The sequence below is a fragment of the Arachis duranensis genome, chromosome 10 (genome assembly GCF_000817695.3).
Source record: "Arachis duranensis cultivar V14167 chromosome 10, aradu.V14167.gnm2.J7QH, whole genome shotgun sequence".
Lineage (NCBI taxonomy): Eukaryota > Viridiplantae > Streptophyta > Magnoliopsida > Fabales > Fabaceae > Arachis > Arachis duranensis.
Window position 1 is genome coordinate 26,578,052 of NC_029781.3, and position 16,498 is coordinate 26,594,549.

The 16,498-nt window shown below is 34.3% G+C and overlaps 1 protein-coding gene across 3 annotated transcripts; it reads left to right on the plus strand.

Annotated features, from left to right (window-relative positions):
- The first annotated feature begins 216 nt into the window (after positions 1–216).
- Positions 217–3,413, plus strand: LOC107469662 (protein phosphatase 1 regulatory inhibitor subunit PPP1R7 homolog). Of its 3 annotated transcripts, none has more exons than XM_052255878.1 (7): positions 217–597; positions 721–951; positions 1,039–1,185; positions 1,318–1,460; positions 1,556–1,670; positions 2,857–2,970; positions 3,049–3,413. In XM_052255878.1, exons 1-6 carry the CDS (start codon positions 304–306, stop codon positions 2,935–2,937), a joined length of 1,011 nt encoding a protein of 336 aa, XP_052111838.1. In that variant the 5' UTR covers positions 217–303; the 3' UTR covers positions 2,938–2,970; positions 3,049–3,413. The 3 variants fall into 3 exon arrangements, 2 of the variants coding, with proteins under 2 accessions (XP_052111838.1, XP_015944527.1); XM_016089041.3 differs by having other exon boundaries at positions 218–597; positions 3,097–3,413; XR_001588220.3 differs by having other exon boundaries at positions 221–597; positions 2,857–3,004; positions 3,097–3,413.
- The last annotated feature ends 13,085 nt before the right edge of the window (positions 3,414–16,498 follow it).

The window sequence follows — 16,498 nt, forward strand, 5'->3', positions numbered from 1 at the left end:
ATAGGTAGTAGAAGTTGAGCCCGAAACTTTTGAGATGAAGAGGGGATGGAATGTGTGTGAGCTACGGCTCATTCAATCGGTTTGTGTAAAAGGTATGCTTACTATCGAAAGGCCAGTTTCTGGGCTTGGAAAAAATATTATTGGGCTGGACATAACGGCCGAATACTCTGACTTCCTCTTTTCTGTTCATCAATTAAAAGCAAAACAATGTTCTTGACAAAAAATAATTAAATAAAAACACAATGTTTTAGTTGAGCGTAAGCTGCAGTAAGAGGGCTGAAAATATTCGTGGCCGAGAAAAGAATGGCGGACGAAACATCGTCGGAGGTGGAAGCATCATCGGCCGGAAGGGATGGGGAGGAAGGGGATCCTTCAGCGACGGTGCTGGATCTCACGAGCTGCCAGATGCACGACCTCGACTCGGTCGAGTTACCCCCTAACCTGACCGAGTTGGACCTCACAGCGAATCGTTTGTCGTCGTTGGACCCTCGCATTGGGAACCTCTCTCATCTCAAGAAGCTCTCTTTTCGTCAGAATCTCATCACAGACGACGCCGTTTTGCCCCTTTCTTCCTGGAACGCTCTCTCCGATCTCCAGGTACTCTCTCTCTCTCTCTCTCTCTCTCCATTTAGGGTGAAATTGGGCGTCAACTTAACCTAATTGAGTTTGGCGTGTAAATTTACGTGGAATTGGAATAATCGGGTGTGGTGCAATACGTAGGAGCTTGTGCTGCGGGATAATCAATTGAGGAAGATTCCTGATATGAAGATATTTAAGAGCCTTTTGGTTTTCGATGTTTCCTTCAACGAAATCAACTCTCTTCATGGCTTGTCCGCTGTCTCCAACACCCTCAAGGAGCTCTATGTCTCGAAGAATGAAGTTCCTAAGATTGAAGAGATTGATCACTTCCTTGACTTGCAGATTCTTGAACTCGGTTCCAACAAGTTGCGGGTTAGTTAGTTACTTAGTTGGTTCGTGGCATGTACTTGAACTGTGCTGTGATTGATTGATTGATTTTGATTTCGATTTTTGGTTCAGGTGATGGAGAATCTGCAGAACTTGACGAATTTGCAGGAGCTGTGGCTTGGCCGGAATCGGATTAAAGTTGTAAACCTATGTGGTCTCAAATCCATCAAGAAGCTTAGTTTGCAAAGCAATCGCCTCACTTCGATGGCAGGATTCGAGGTATTGCATCAAGCAAAATTTTTTAGTTTAGCGAAGAGTCATTACTCAAACTGAAACTTGTTTATGACACGTTTTCTTTTCCTCATTGTTTTAATTTGAAGTTAATATCTTTGGATCGTGTTTTGGATTTAGGGTTGCGTAACGTTAGAAGAACTATACCTGAGCCATAATGGTATCACAAAAATGGAAGGCTTGTCTTCTCTGGTCAACCTTCGGGTTTTAGATGTATCATCAAATAAGCTAACCTCTGTGGATGACATTCAGAACCTCACAAAGTATGTATATACCTTCATTTTTTACACAATATAATCCTTGGTAGTTGCTAGCCTTATGTTCTTAATTTTATTGCTCCTTTTAATCTACTATACAGATTAGAAGATTTGTGGCTGAATGACAATCAAATAGATTCGCTTGAAGGGATTGCTGGGGCTGTTGCTGGTTCAAAAGAAAAGCTTACCACTCTCTACCTAGAAAATAACCCATGTGTATGGTTTAGTATTTCAGCCTTACAAGTTTTGGTGGAAATTGGGTCTGCCTTTTTTTTTCTGTCACAGTTGTCTTATCTATACTTTCAACAACTTCGAATTATTTTTTAAAATTTATATTTTTAGAATTTTTATATAGTTATATTTACTCGTATATAAATATAAATTCCTGCAATAAATGAATAACTGTCATTGCTCCTCTCGTTTAAGAATTATGTTTTTCTCTTAAATTTATATTAATTACATATATTGTGTTATAGCATATCATGTCGCTAGAACTGAAAGTGAGTCAAGCTAGCTCGAACTCGACTCGTTAACAGCTCAAGAAGCTGAGCTTGTGGGCCGAGCTTGAGCTTGAATTTGAGCTCATATATTAAATGAGCCGAATTTGAGCTTGGGTAAGCTCAACTCACTGGCTCGATTATATATGCATATAAAGTTATAACTATATATTACTTGTTATAATTATTTATATTAGTACATATATTATGTATTTTATACTTTTAATTTATAATTATAATATATAATTTCAAACATACAACTATAACATTCACGTTTGTTAAATATATGAAGGTGTATTGTTTTTAATGTTTGTCATATCTGAATTGTAATATCTTTATTTATTTTATTGTAGGTCGAATGGATAACAGGTCTAATTAAATTATTTATGATAAAAGAAAGCAACATATTTATATATTAATGTTTTGCTAACAAATTTGTTAGTCATCTTTTATATATGATTTTGATAGAGCACATAAATTATAATTGATAGATATACCATATATATAATTGATAGATTATGAATGAGTCGAGTCGTGAGCCAAGCTTAATTTTTATTAGTCGAGCTTGGCTTGGTCTGACGTGACTCAGCTCGGATCACTTCTAGCCCTACATGTCGGATAGTTTCTGAACATTGTCATATATTCGTATGTCTATGGCATATCCATATCACTTGTCAGTGTCCATGTTTCATAGGTTGCTCTTCTATGTGAATATGGTTTTTCCTTTCCCAATACAATGTATCATCTCTTTACTTTTTCCACACGCACATACTCACATCCCCAGCTCAATTGTAGATTCTGAGTAATGCTTTCCTTATTATCACTATTTATCCTTTTTTCCCCTTCGCAGTTAAATGAACTATATAACTATTTATGTAAGAACTAATCCTTCCGTTGTCATGCAGGCTAAGACACCCAACTATACTGCCATCCTGAGGGAGATCTTCCCCAACATCCAACAAATTGATTCTGAAATATTCTCTTAGAAGTTTTTTGGCTTTAAGCTTTTTCGGAAATTGGTAGCCTTTAAACTTTGTCGCTTCACATTCATTTGTAAGTTATATATATTCAATGAATGGTTAATAGCTGCATTTTAGATTGCAGATTTTGTTGATATCTTTGATGCCTTTCTGTCATGCATGCAGATCCTGGTTTGAAAGATTGATGATTTGGCTGTGTCCACCTGAAGAGCATATGCGTAACAGTCATTGGACAAGTTTATGTGGGATTACTATTGTTTACTACTTACGAGTAAAATGAACATGCTTGTTATATGTTTCTTGTTTTGCGGAACACTCTTGTTTTATCATGTTTATGTAGCAGACAATTTTTTGAGTAACGTTTTCTTTTGCTGTGTTAATGTTATATCGAGCTACCTCACCTTATAAACAGGAGGATGTAATTTAATGATCGTCTTTCAGATTCATTGAAAATTATCCATAGCAAGTAAATATTTGTCTTCTGTAGTATCCATTCAGCATACTAGTATTATATCATATATGCAGACAATTATTACATGTTTAATTTATGCTAGTTAGATTTTGGTTGGCAAATTCTAATTCTTTTAAGGAACTTGGAAGTGTCATCGGCAAAACTCGTAATAACTTGAATGGTTCTACTGATTCCATTGACGAGATGTTCAACAGGTTGAGGGAAATGCTTGAAGCTGAGACTTGCCGAACCATTGAACGAGAAACTTTTTAAGTCTTCCTCTATCATAGCAGAAACATTAACGAAACTAACAATGGCCCTTTGGCTCTTTCTTGTACTGATGATTATATAATCTCCAAGTACTGATCTTGTTCTTCAAGAAAAGGTTCAATCCTAGTTACTGAAACTTTATGTCATCCTTCTCCATTAGTTCAAAACTCTGTTAAATGGGTCACCGTCCACCTCTCCAAAATCTTCAATTCCATACTGAGGCACTTGTAAGGTCATTTTCCTTAGTATTGCAGATCATATCATCATATCAAAAGAAAATCTTGTCATCATGTGCTTTGAATAACTTTATTTTGGTTCTGAATTGATGCTATGCAGTAAATATATACCATAGCCAGATTTGATATTTTTTATTAACATTCTTTATTCGAGCTCATAAGATTAATCATTTTTAATATAAAATCTCTGTAATGACATTTATTTTTTATAATGAAATTTTGTTGCGGTTGGTTAATTGTTAGTTTGATATATTTGTTAGTTGATTGCTCTTATGTTAAAGAACTTGATATTGAATTAATATATCTGTTTGAATTTATTCTGCTTTTGACTAATTTGTTAGAATGTAAACTTCTGATTTTGTCTTTAAATTTGTTAGATAGTTAGATGACTCTAAGTTCGTTGTTGAATTTGTCAGTAAATAGGTGGTTTTGTTGGGTGGAAAATTTTCAAGTATGAGGTGTGTGTTTTGATTGGTGTTTGTTAAATTGTAGTTTGAATGAAAGTGATTTTATAGAATTGATTGAGCTTGTTTGGAAACTATTTAACATGAGAAAAAAATTATATTTCCTTTAAGAAAAAAATTTATTTTTATTTGAAATTCAATTCCATGATTTAAAATGTGTATGATATATTAATACATTAATAGAATAGAATTTAATTTTGAAGAATATGAGTAGATTTGGAAATCAGACCCTTTTTTATCTGATTTATAAATGAAAAAAAATAAGAATTGAAATTCTTAAAAGAATTTGAATCATTCATTTTTAGTTATTTCAAAATAAGAAAAAGAATTTAATTATTGAGTGAATTTTAATTCCTAGCATTCCAAACAAGTTCTTTGGGTAGAAGTGAGTTTATGCTAACATAATTTATGTTTAGCAATTCTATACCAAAATTAATTTTGATAAAATGAATGTTGTTTGAATAATATTAGTTAAAATTATTTTTAGATAAATAATTACTAAAAAACATGATATTAAATTATAATGCTATCTTTTGGGTAATTTATATAAATAAACCGATCTCCATCTAATATTACGCAAATCACCCGATGCGAATAACATTATGTGAATCACCCCGAGTTTATTTCTATATAAATCGAAACAGGGGTATTCGATTTATTCAATTTTGCATGATCTCCTAGTACATCTAACAAAGGTGTTTCGATTTATATGTGAATGGAATGAATCCTAGTAAATCTATGTAGGCTGTTTCGATTTATGCAGACTGAAAGGCCAATGTAATTCGAAACATTATGTTTCGATTTATACTACTACATAAATCAAATCGGCTTGATTAGATTTATTGTGAGGCCATCTTATATATATGTGATATGAATGTTCAATTTTCTGGTGGAGAGAAACAACACAATGGCAAGTGAGGATAGTTTTCTAGTACTAGTACACTATAGAGGGTCAATTAAGAAAAAAACACGTTCTGGAATTAAGTTTACTGATAAGGATCGTTTTAGTGTTTTCTTGAAACCTTCAACGACTTTCGCTGAGTTCCTGAATTCTATATTACAAAAACTCGGGTTGCAAGGAGTGAAACAGGTTGAGAAATTATTCTATAAAATTCCGATCTCAGTTTTGTAGGATGACGTGAAGTACGATTCGTTCGTCATAGGTAGTGACAAAGATTTGGAAGTTTTATTCCATTGTCGCAAGCAGTTTCCTGAGGTGAAGACCCCTGAGCTGTTGGCCAAGCTTGTAGACCTGGTCTCCAGCTCAGGCGGTCCGAACCGGAATCCCCAAGCTCCATCGACGGCAGCTTGTTCTAGTTTAAGGCCTAGCGGTGCCTCCTCATCCATGCCCGTGATTGTGCCTGAGGCGGTGTACGTTGCCTCTTCGTCCTTTGCAGTTGATCTATGTCACAGTGGTGATGGAGGTGTGGGTGTTACTGATACGGCACCGGTTCCATTATAGGGTAGAGCACTGGATGGTACAGACGATATTCTGCTGGATGATGATGAGGACGAGGATGTGGAGCCAGACATCATTACCAATGATAGTGGTGATGACATAGCAGGGAGTAATCTAGTTGGGGGTGGTGGAGCATCCATTTTAGGGACTCAGTAGTACCTCCCGCGCTTTTCAAACTTGGACTTGGATGCAATGAAACGGCAGGGGGATCCTGGCGAAGGTGTTGGTTTCGGTGCCAGAGACACACAGGATGCCGGAGGACCAGCGGAGTTTCAGGTTAGTCAGCAGTTTCAAGATAAAGAGGAGGCCGTGTTAAGTGTGAAGACCTACTGCATCCGACGCAGGGTTCAGTACAAAGTGGTGGAGTCTGATTATCGCAAGTACTATGGAAAGTGTAAGAAATTTGGCAACGGGTGCGCATGGTTGATCCAGATCAGTCTCTAGCAGCGTAGAGGTATTTGGGCAGTGCAGCAGTACAATGGACCGCATACTTGTCTTGCCACGTCGATATCGACTGATCACAAGAGTCTTGATTATCATGTGATCTCTATATTCATACTGCCAATGGTTATAGCTGATGCTGCCGTGTGTATCAAGGTACTCCTGAACGCGACAGAGGCACGTTTCGGCTTTAGACTGACTTACAGGAGGGTTTGGTTGGCTAAGTAGAAGACCGTGGCACAGATTTACGGTTATTGGAATGAGTCATATAATGAGTTACCACGATGGGTAATAGGTGTCCAGATGACGATGCCGGTAGTATTGCAGTGTTGAGGACGAGTCCTATGCGAGTGGGTGGGCAAGTGGATCAGCCGCATGCCTATTTCCACCGTCTATTTTGAACATTCCCACCATGTATTGAGGCCTTCCGACATTGCAAGCCTTTGATCAACATTGATAGGATCCACTTGTATGGCAAATACGGGGGGACGTTGCTCGTTGCAATTGCTCAGGATGGGAATTCTAACATCTTGCCTGTTGCATTTGCATTTGTGGAGGGTCTGAGTCGTGGGCATTTTTTCATCCCACCTCTGCCAGCACGTGACTCCTCAGCCAGGTATTCTAGTGATATCGAATCGGCACAATGGGATCAAGGGCACACTAGAGTCTCCCGATAGAGGTTGGGTACCACCCGCTGCCTATCGCGCATTCCGTATTCAACATATGGCCACCAATTTTGCCATGACCTTTAAGGGCAAGGATACACAAAGGCTTCTGGGGAACACGACTTATGCTAAAAATCGAGGTTGAATTTGACTACTGGTTAGATATTCTCCATTCCAAAGATCTTGTTATGTGTGATTGGGTTAACAGAATTGACTATATGCTGTGGACGCAGCATCAGGATGAGGGGAGGAGATTCAGACATATGACGACGAACATATCTGAGTGTGTGAATTCGATACTGAAGGGGGTAAGGAACCTTCCAGTTTGTTCTTTAGTGAAGTCCACTTACGGGAGGCTGGTCGCGCTATTTGTTCGCAAGGGAAGAGAAGCAAAAACCCAGTTGGAAACTGGACATCAGTTTAGTCAGCATCTGGTGAAGGCGATAGAGGCAAATCTGAAGGCATCTTGGTGTTTCACAGTGACTTTGTATAACAGGGATAGTTCTGAGTAGACCACACCGACCGAGTCGTTCTCACTTGGTAGTTACAGAGTGTCACTCCGGTCCATAACATGTGATTGCGGATATTTTCAGGCACTTCATTATCCATGCTCGTATGCTTTAGCTTGTTGCACATTTTCACGACTGACTTGGCAGCCCTATGTGCATGAGGTGTATCCCCTTAGTTCGGTGTTTAGCATGTACCAAATGGGATTCACTCCTCCGATCCCAGAGGGTTTGACGTGAGTTGTGTAGATAGCCAGGACACACACGCAGGAGGTGTCCACAGGGCGTGGTCACTACTGGTACCGGTGTCGATGTCAAGTTGCTAGTTTTCTATTTGCACTTAAGTATGTTAACATTATGTTCATCGTCAGCTTTATTGAGTTTATGCATTATCGTGTTCGATGTGTCCAATGTTGTAGTTATTAGTAACTCGTGTTCATTTTCTACATATGTATGAGATCTTATTTTCTAAATAGTCACGTGATGGCAAATACGAGTGTTAACTCATACAATTAAAATTTAAAATACAGTATAAACAGAAAACAACTAAGTTATGAAAATTCAAGTTAACAACGAACTACAGATCGTAAAATAAAACAGTAACAAAATAGAAGCCAAACACAACACTAAATAACGCTAAATCAACTGAACACAAATTCACATGACTCATCCGAACAGATGCGACCCTGTGAAGCAGTGTCGATGTAGTTCGCAAGAGGCATTACACCAAGCAGCTCTTGGAATCACACCCAAGCTGGGCGACCGCCATGGATGTATCACTCAAACTCTGTCAGGCATCCACTGACATACTGTCTATCGATCAGGAGCCCTAACTAGTACGCCACATCCTGCAGTGTAATCGTACACTCTCCGAACGACATATGAAACGTGTGCGTCTCCGGACGCCATCTTTCCACGAATGCACTCACCAACGGCTCATCCAGCCTAAACCAGACCTCGTTTAACCTCGCAAGATGGTATAAATCGGCCATCTGAAAGTACATCCTCTCATCCATCCGTATACCCTGCTGTCGTCTCATGCTACCGATACATCGATGAGGCTGCATAAACAACATAACAAATTGTCTCTCACCATCACAAACCATCATATCTATATAACAGTATCAACTAATGCATCTCTTAATCCAAGTAGTGCCCTAAACCCAACCAAATAACATTATGGGTACAAACTCAAAATTAATTTACGTATTCATCAAACTGGGCATAACAAAAAGTCAATTTAACACTAATAAAACAATTTTAAGTAACAACCCAAATCACAACATCGATTCCATTGAATAATCTTAATCTATATAAGTTTCACTACACATTATCTTCACTAGTCCCCATCATTCTACTCATTCCCAAACCACTATCCGAATTAGAACTTGCTCAGTCAAACTTCTATATATTATTAAGCCATTAATCTAATTACTCTATCTAGTTTAACAGTTGTAATAATGACTATGATTAATACAGATAAAAAAACATTAACGTAAAACATTTAATACCAATCTTGGAAAAAAATGTACACACTAACCTCTTTATTGATGACACCAGCAATATATGCAACTTCATCCATGCGATAAAGACGGTTTGGATTATCCCCCATCACTTTTTTTTTCTCAACTTTGACGTTTTTGGCTGAGGATTTGGTGGGGCAGCCGAATGATTTGTGTTGTTCGAATGAGTCCAATTTGAACCCTACTATTTATAGGGATCCTTCTAGTAAATCGAATTAGCTCGTTTCGAATTACTATGGGTACCTAATTGTGGGTAAATCGAAACGGGGGGAGCCGAATTACTATGGGCTATACATGGCTATAAATCGAAATAAGGTGTTTCGAATTACTAGGGGTAATGGGCAAGCCTAAATCAAAACACCTTCATTAGATTTACTAGGAGATCATGCAAAATTGAATAATTCGAATACCGCTGTTTCGATTTATGTGGAAACGTAAATCTCATCTATTTGTTTCGATTTATATAGAAATCAGCTCGGGATGATTCACGTAACGTTATTTACATTTAGTGATTTGCATAATATTGGGTGGAGGTTGGTTTATTTATTATAATAAAATTAATATTTATTTATTAAATTAAAAATAACATATAAAAATTGACAAAATATACTTTATATTAAAAATAAAATAATATATGAATAAATCAAAATTTTTTTCTAGTACTCTCTTTAAGTTTTCTCAATAATTTTATTTTTATTATTGTTTTGACTTTTAACTTTTTACTAGTTATGATTTTACTATTACTTATGGTTAATTTTTTTATTTAATTTATCATTTTTAATAGGAATAATAATACATACTATACAAAATTAGAATAATAAACAGTGCATAAGAATTACACTGATAAATTTTACAATGTCTATTATTTTGGACTATAAATTATTATTACGAATGACTCTATTGTTATGTATGGTCAATTTTTTATTTTCTTTGTCCTTTTTAATAGGATCAATAATTCATATTATAAGAAAATTACAATAAGAAATTTAATAAAAGAAAAAAATGAAAATATGAAAGGGAGTACTAAAAATGATTAAAAAATTAAAATATTTACGTTAGAAGTGACTGAAACAAATCTAAATTTTTTTATCGAAAAAAGTATTGAAACCAATAAGGACCAGACAAACCAAAAGGTGTGAACGCAAAAACCACAATATTTTGCTTCAGGTGAACACGCATCTAGGATAGAAAATCACGTCTGCGTTCAACGTAAAAAAAATTACCAAACACAAAAAGATAGCGCTCAAGAAACTTAAATGCACTTTTCTCCTCCCGCAACGCTAAACCAAACACACCCGAGTGTAAAACTCGATCAAACCGTAATTAAATAAGTAATTAATTAAATATGGAAAAAAATTGTTGAAAAATTTAGCAATTGTAATTTGAAAATTTAAAGATTATATTTGGACTCAGAGAATTTTTTTCGAGTCGGAAAAATAATTTTCTACGTAAAAACGTGCACTGAAAATTTGACTGGCAGTACCGACTTAGATCTGTCCGTTACTGCGCCTGAGAAAATTAATTATGAGTGAAAAATTTAAAAAGTTAAAATTCATATTTGAGAATGTAAAAACAATTAAAACGCTAATCTTAAAGGCTTTGACCCAAAGTTGGGTCAAACGGGCCATATACGTGAATCAGACCCAAGTTGAGCTCAAACCTAGCATATATAAACCCTTACTAATTGCCATTTCAGCAACTATACCATCATTCGTAGTGTTTCATGATGAAAATTGAAAGAGAAGGAAAATGAGAGTGAAACCCTGGCTCCCAAACACTCAAATCACCATAACTTGTGATTTTGTGCTTTGATTGCTGCACCGTTTGCGGCCACGCGAGCCCTTTCTCATCTTCTATAATTCTATCTAAAGAAATTGGTAAGAATCTCGAGTTCTCATACCCCATTTTCGTAGTTCATGATAAATTCGAATTTAAACTTTGGGTATTAAGAAATTTTGTAGTTTTGGTTGTTTAGAGGTATTCTAGTATGAGCTATTGGTGAGTTTCATCAACTATTCCTATGGGTTAAGGTAAGGGATCCTCAAACTCTTGTGATTCATGAAATTTTATGAACCATAGGTTGATATATGTATGAAGTTATGCATGTTAGATCATTGAGTGATTTTAGTACGCTTTGAGAACTTAAAACTTGCTTGTGGAACTGTTAGGTGAGCCTTGGAGCTAAGGCTTGGTGAAAATTCACAAGTGAGGAGCTTAGTTTTGACTTTCAAGGGTACAGTTTAAGTTTCATTTAAATACCGTATAATGTAGTATGAAATTCTAGGCTAGATGCCCCTAGGATTAGGGTTAAATTACATATTTGGTTGGAATTGATATGTGTAATTGATATGTTATTGTAATTGATAATTTGGATGAGGATTGAATCTAATATATCAATAATGAACTAAATATTAATACTCACTTGATGATGGAGTAATATGAACTTGTATTATAATTCAGAGGCTTGAACCAAAATGTAAAGGATGAAACTTTTTAATACAAAGATTGCAATGAAAGCTTAAAAGTGTTTCAGAGTATGAGAGGATGTGTGTAAAATTGCAGATGATCTACAACCCCCTCCCCCTCCCCTTTTATAGTGGGATATGCCCTTTATTATTTTACATTTTAATCCCTGGTTTTGCTAATCTGTTTGCTCTTTTCGTGGGCTGATTCAAAGGCTTTGTCTTTGAGTTAATGTCTTCTGTTCTAGTTTTTTGAAAACTGGTAGCTGGTTTTGTTTTTTTTTTTGCTGTAATTCTGTTAGAATCCTGCTGATGAATTTTGTTCTTTTCTGCATGCGATGCTTTTGTTGCTTTCTAAGATTGTCTTGACACCTTCTCTCCCGAATTTGTACAAGTGTCTATTTTCTGATTTTGGGACTCTTTTTTTTTCTCTTTAAATGGATCTTAGGTATCTAGTATGTATAGTCCTGGGCTGGACTGGACTTCTTCATCTTCGTCTGCTGGTTCTGCTTTTATTGCTTTTAGAGAATTGTGGATCTCTTCTTCTGAGGTGGCCGCTGCAAGGGCCGCTATCATTTATTTTTTATGGGCTATAAAGCGAGTTTCTTTTTTGAATGATATTTTTTCTAACCCTGAACTGTGGCTTGGGGGTTCTGCTCTTTTTTAGGATATGGTCATCCAATTATCAATTGCTCTTTTACTAATTCAGTTCAGGTCAAATTTATTCTACCATTTCACTTTTATGTTTCTAATTAAATATTGTACGCTTGGAGTGTCTTCATATCCTGCAGAATCATATTCCCAGGTCATTATTCAGCATATTCCCATAGTGGAAATGAAGGAAATCAACTTATATCTATCCAAAAATGATGTTTTATTTTTGAAATATTCATAAGTCATGCTGGCTTCTTTTGGAAAAATCGCTTCTATTGGTCCAAACTCTTGAAACCATATCTGGAACCATTTGGAAAACTGTAGAGAAATCCCTTTTTGAAACCATATGAACCAAGAGTGGGGATTTGGAGAAAGATACAGGGTATTCCACCAGGCATCTATATAATCATAATACGAGTAGTGTTGTGGTTCAAATTTTTTAGTAAAACTTTTACAATGAAAGGGAGGTTTTTCCCATTCTGATAATGTTATTACTTTCATAATCTTAATTTTTGAGAATATGATATCTTTTGTGGTCAAATCTTTATTATGAGTTAATTCAATGGATCCTGTGTCTACTAAGATAAATTCATAAAAGGTTCGGATTTTTTGGATGTTTGTTGGAGGGTAATGGAAAGTATTTGGAAAAACTGTTTTATAAAGGGTTCTTCTATCCATCTTAAACCACTATTTCTCTAAAGCCATTATTTTTTGAGGTATTGGTTTTTCATGATAAGGATATTCTTCAGATAATGGTTTAGTTTTAAATAAATCTGATGGCTGCAATAATGTATATCTATTAACTGTAGGGACCTCATATAAGCTTTTAGTTGATGCTGATGATTTTTCACTTTTAGCAAACTGTGACATCGTCAAGGGTTTAATAGATAATTTTTTACCTTGTATTGAAGTTGCTGGTTAGTCAAGAGGTTGACCATAATCTTCACTGCTTGCTTGTTAGAAAATTAGGTAATGCATTTGATTCTCCTTTAATATGCTCAATAGAAAAATCAAAGCATGATAATATAGCTTGCCATCTAGTAAATATTTATTTAGAAACTAGATTTTTAACATCATTCTTTAATACACTAGGAGCTGATTTGCAATCAGTTCTGATCAAGAAGGTTTTATTGAACAAATCTTCCTGAAAATGTGAAACACATAGGACAATGGCTAATATTTCTTTTTTAATGGTAGCATAATTTTTTTGGACTGAATTCCATACACCCGAATGATATTTAACTATTTGTTCTTTTGAGGAGTTTGGAAGGACTTGTTTAAGTATTTCTCCATACCCTAATTCTGAAGCATCTATTTCTACTATTAGACTTGCCTTAGAGTCTGGTATACTCAAACAAGGAATCTCTTTTACTAAATATTTAATTTTTTGAACTATTTTAGACATGTCTTCTGTCCAAGGAGGAGGCTGTTTTCTTAGTCTTTTATATAAAGGCTCACATAAAGTTCTTTTTTCTGGTAGAAATTCAGCTAAATAATTAAGACATCCTAAGAATCTTTTTAATTGTTTCTTGTCAATAATTTCATTAGGAAATTTTTCTGCAAATTCAACAGATCTCTTAATCGGAGTAATTATTTCTTGAAAAATTTCATATCCTAGAAACCTTACTTTTGTTATAAATATGTTCATTTTCTTTTCAAATAGGACAAGAACATTTTCCTTTATAATATTAATAAATTTTTTTAGGTGCTGAATATGTTGGTTTATTCCTTTAGAGTATACAAGAACATCGTCTAAGTAGACTATGGTAAAATCTACATATGAATAAAAAATATTATTCATAATTTTTTGAAATTCACTTGGTGCATTTTTTAATCCTTGGGGCATTACATTCTATTCATAATGTCCAAAGAGTAATATAAAAGCTGTTTTACATCGGTCTTCTTCTTTTACTGATATTTGATAATATCCGGATTTTAAATCAAATTTAGAGAATATAGTAGCCTTACTTAGTCTTTTAATTAAGTCATTTTTATTTGGTAAGGGATATCTTACCTATTTTAAGGTTTTATTTAAAGGCTTATAATTAATTACTAACCTTGGAGCTCCTCTTTCGATTTCTGAAGCTTTCATTACATAGAATCCTATGCAACTCCAAGGAGATTTTGATGGCCTGATTAGTCCTTTATCCAAGTATTCCTGGATTTCTTTTTTACAATATGTCAATAATTCTTTGTTCATTTGTATCGGTTTGGTTTTAGTAGGGATATCTTTTTCATTAAAATCATCTTCATAGGATAGAGATATTTCATGTAATTTTCTATAATGAAAAGCTTTTGGGTTTAGGCTGCACAAGTCTTTTTTTTATCCTATCTTCTATCTCTTTTATTAGAGTCTGAATTTTTTAACTTTCTAATTGTTGTTCTATTTTCTTATGTACAATTTCTTGGTTTAGAAAACTAGTTTCTTTTTTCTTTCTATTATATTGATTTGTGAAGTAGCCATTTGTTGTAGTAAATTTAGTTCCTTTCTTTTGGATTTTTGTATAAATTCGAATAGAGTAGGTTGTTTTGGTATACAATAGGTGGTTACACCATTTATATCTACCGTAAAATGGTATAATAGCAGAGTAAAGAGGTTTTCTAATATAACTTGTTGAGATATTATTTTTGCTAGGAAAAAGGTAGTTAAAAAGCATACATTTACTTTACAAATTTTTGCTTTAGAAGTCTTATAGTTTATAGTCATTTTGTCATTTTCTGCTTTGACAATAGTTTCAGTTATTTTTTCATATTACTTGGTAGGTATTAATCCTTCTTGGATATAATTTACATCTGCCCCTGAGTCTATCATAGTCATAAATTCAATTTCTCCGTTCTGATTACTATGACTATAGGGGTATACCCTTTCTGGTTAATTAATAATGATAATTCATTAATATAATTAATTGGATTTATAATTTTTTCTTCTTCTTCTTCTATTGATTCTAATTTTTCTTTTTCTTTTTGTAATCTTACTATGTTTTCTCCTTCTAATTTTAGTATTCTATAATCAAGAGATATATTTTGTTGTTCTAATTCAGAAATTTTAGATTTTAACATTTTTATCTCTTCTTGTAAATGTTTTAAGGAAGTTTCTTCTTTAGGTGTTCTAAACTTATTATATATTTCCTTAATTTCTACTGGCCTTATTTCTTTTTTAGATTTTTCTTCGTTCCTGATCAGATCATTTAATTGAAATAAGAATTCATCTTTTAAGGGAGAATCTCCTAATTTATCTATTATAGAAATTAAAGTGTTTGTTTATTCTCTACTTAAGGTATTGATTGACTTTTGAGTTCTCATAGTTACATTTAAAGATTTTATACAACTATCACAGTTACATATTCCTGGTCCTAGACACGAATCTTCCTCTATTTCAGAAGACTCTGAGGAAGATGGTATGTCTAACTGTTGTATAAAATTTTCTGAATCATCAGAAGAATATTCTTTTTCCATTTCGGTTTCTGATTCACTGTCAATTAGTATAGCCGCTAAAGCTTTTCTTACTTCTTCATTACTAATTTTGTTTATTTTTTCTTCTATTTTGCAGTTATTAGCATAATGAGCTACCTTTTTACACTTCCAACAAACTATTTGTTTCTTGTTACTTTTCTTTTGATTATTCCATTTTTTTCCTGTAATTTTCTTTTGGCTTATTTCCTGCTGTATAAGATTCTTTCGATTGATACCTATGCCTATTCCCATAAGTTTTTGTATTTCTTCTTTTAATGACATTATTTTGATTGCTAGGTGATTTTTCAGTTGTAATGCCATATTGTTGACAAAAGTTTTCTAATTCTCGTTTATTACTCATATTTTCTTTTCGCATTTTCTCTTGTAATCCAGTGTCAGTGCATATTTCTACTCCGGTTTGTACTACTATATTATGTATTTGGCCAAAAGTTAGGCCTTCATATGGTATTTGAGTACCAAATAAAGATTGTAGTTTTTGTAAAACTTTTTTTGAAAAGAATTTGGGTAGGACAACTATAAATCTTTCTTTCCAAAAAGGGACTGCTGCATCATCTCTCGTCATAACTTTAGAAATAAAAACATCTTTATTCCACCGGTAGTGAGACATTGTATGGCACCATAAGTTCATTAGTTGAGTTCCTATTCTATCTTTAAAAATATTTGGGTCTCATAGAAAGTTTTTTATAATTGTAAAAATTAAGGTTGCTGTGGTGTCTTGTGATTGGTCTTCTGGTTTTATACTACTTAAGATTAATTCTCTTTCTGGTATAGTTAAAAGAGCATCAACAAAAAGGTAATAATTTTATTCATATAGGACTTATCCAAGTAGCCACTGATGAGCAGATAATTTATACGCTTTTTGACATTATTTTTAGGTAGTTTCTAGTAGGATCTAGCTACTTTTAGGGATGTTTTTATTAGTTTATATGAAAAATTCCCATTTCTGGACTTTACTATGAGTT

Coding starts and splice junctions, on each gene's coding strand:
- LOC107469662 (XM_052255878.1), top strand. CDS start 304: ATGGCGGACGAAACATCGTCGGAGGTGGAAGCATCATCGGCCGGAAGG. Junction 1,186..1,317: donor CTTCGATGGCAGGATTCGAG/GTATTGCATCAA, acceptor TTTTGGATTTAG/GGTTGCGTAACGTTAGAAGA. Junction 1,671..2,856: donor ACCTAGAAAATAACCCATGT/GTATGGTTTAGT, acceptor GTTGTCATGCAG/GCTAAGACACCCAACTATAC.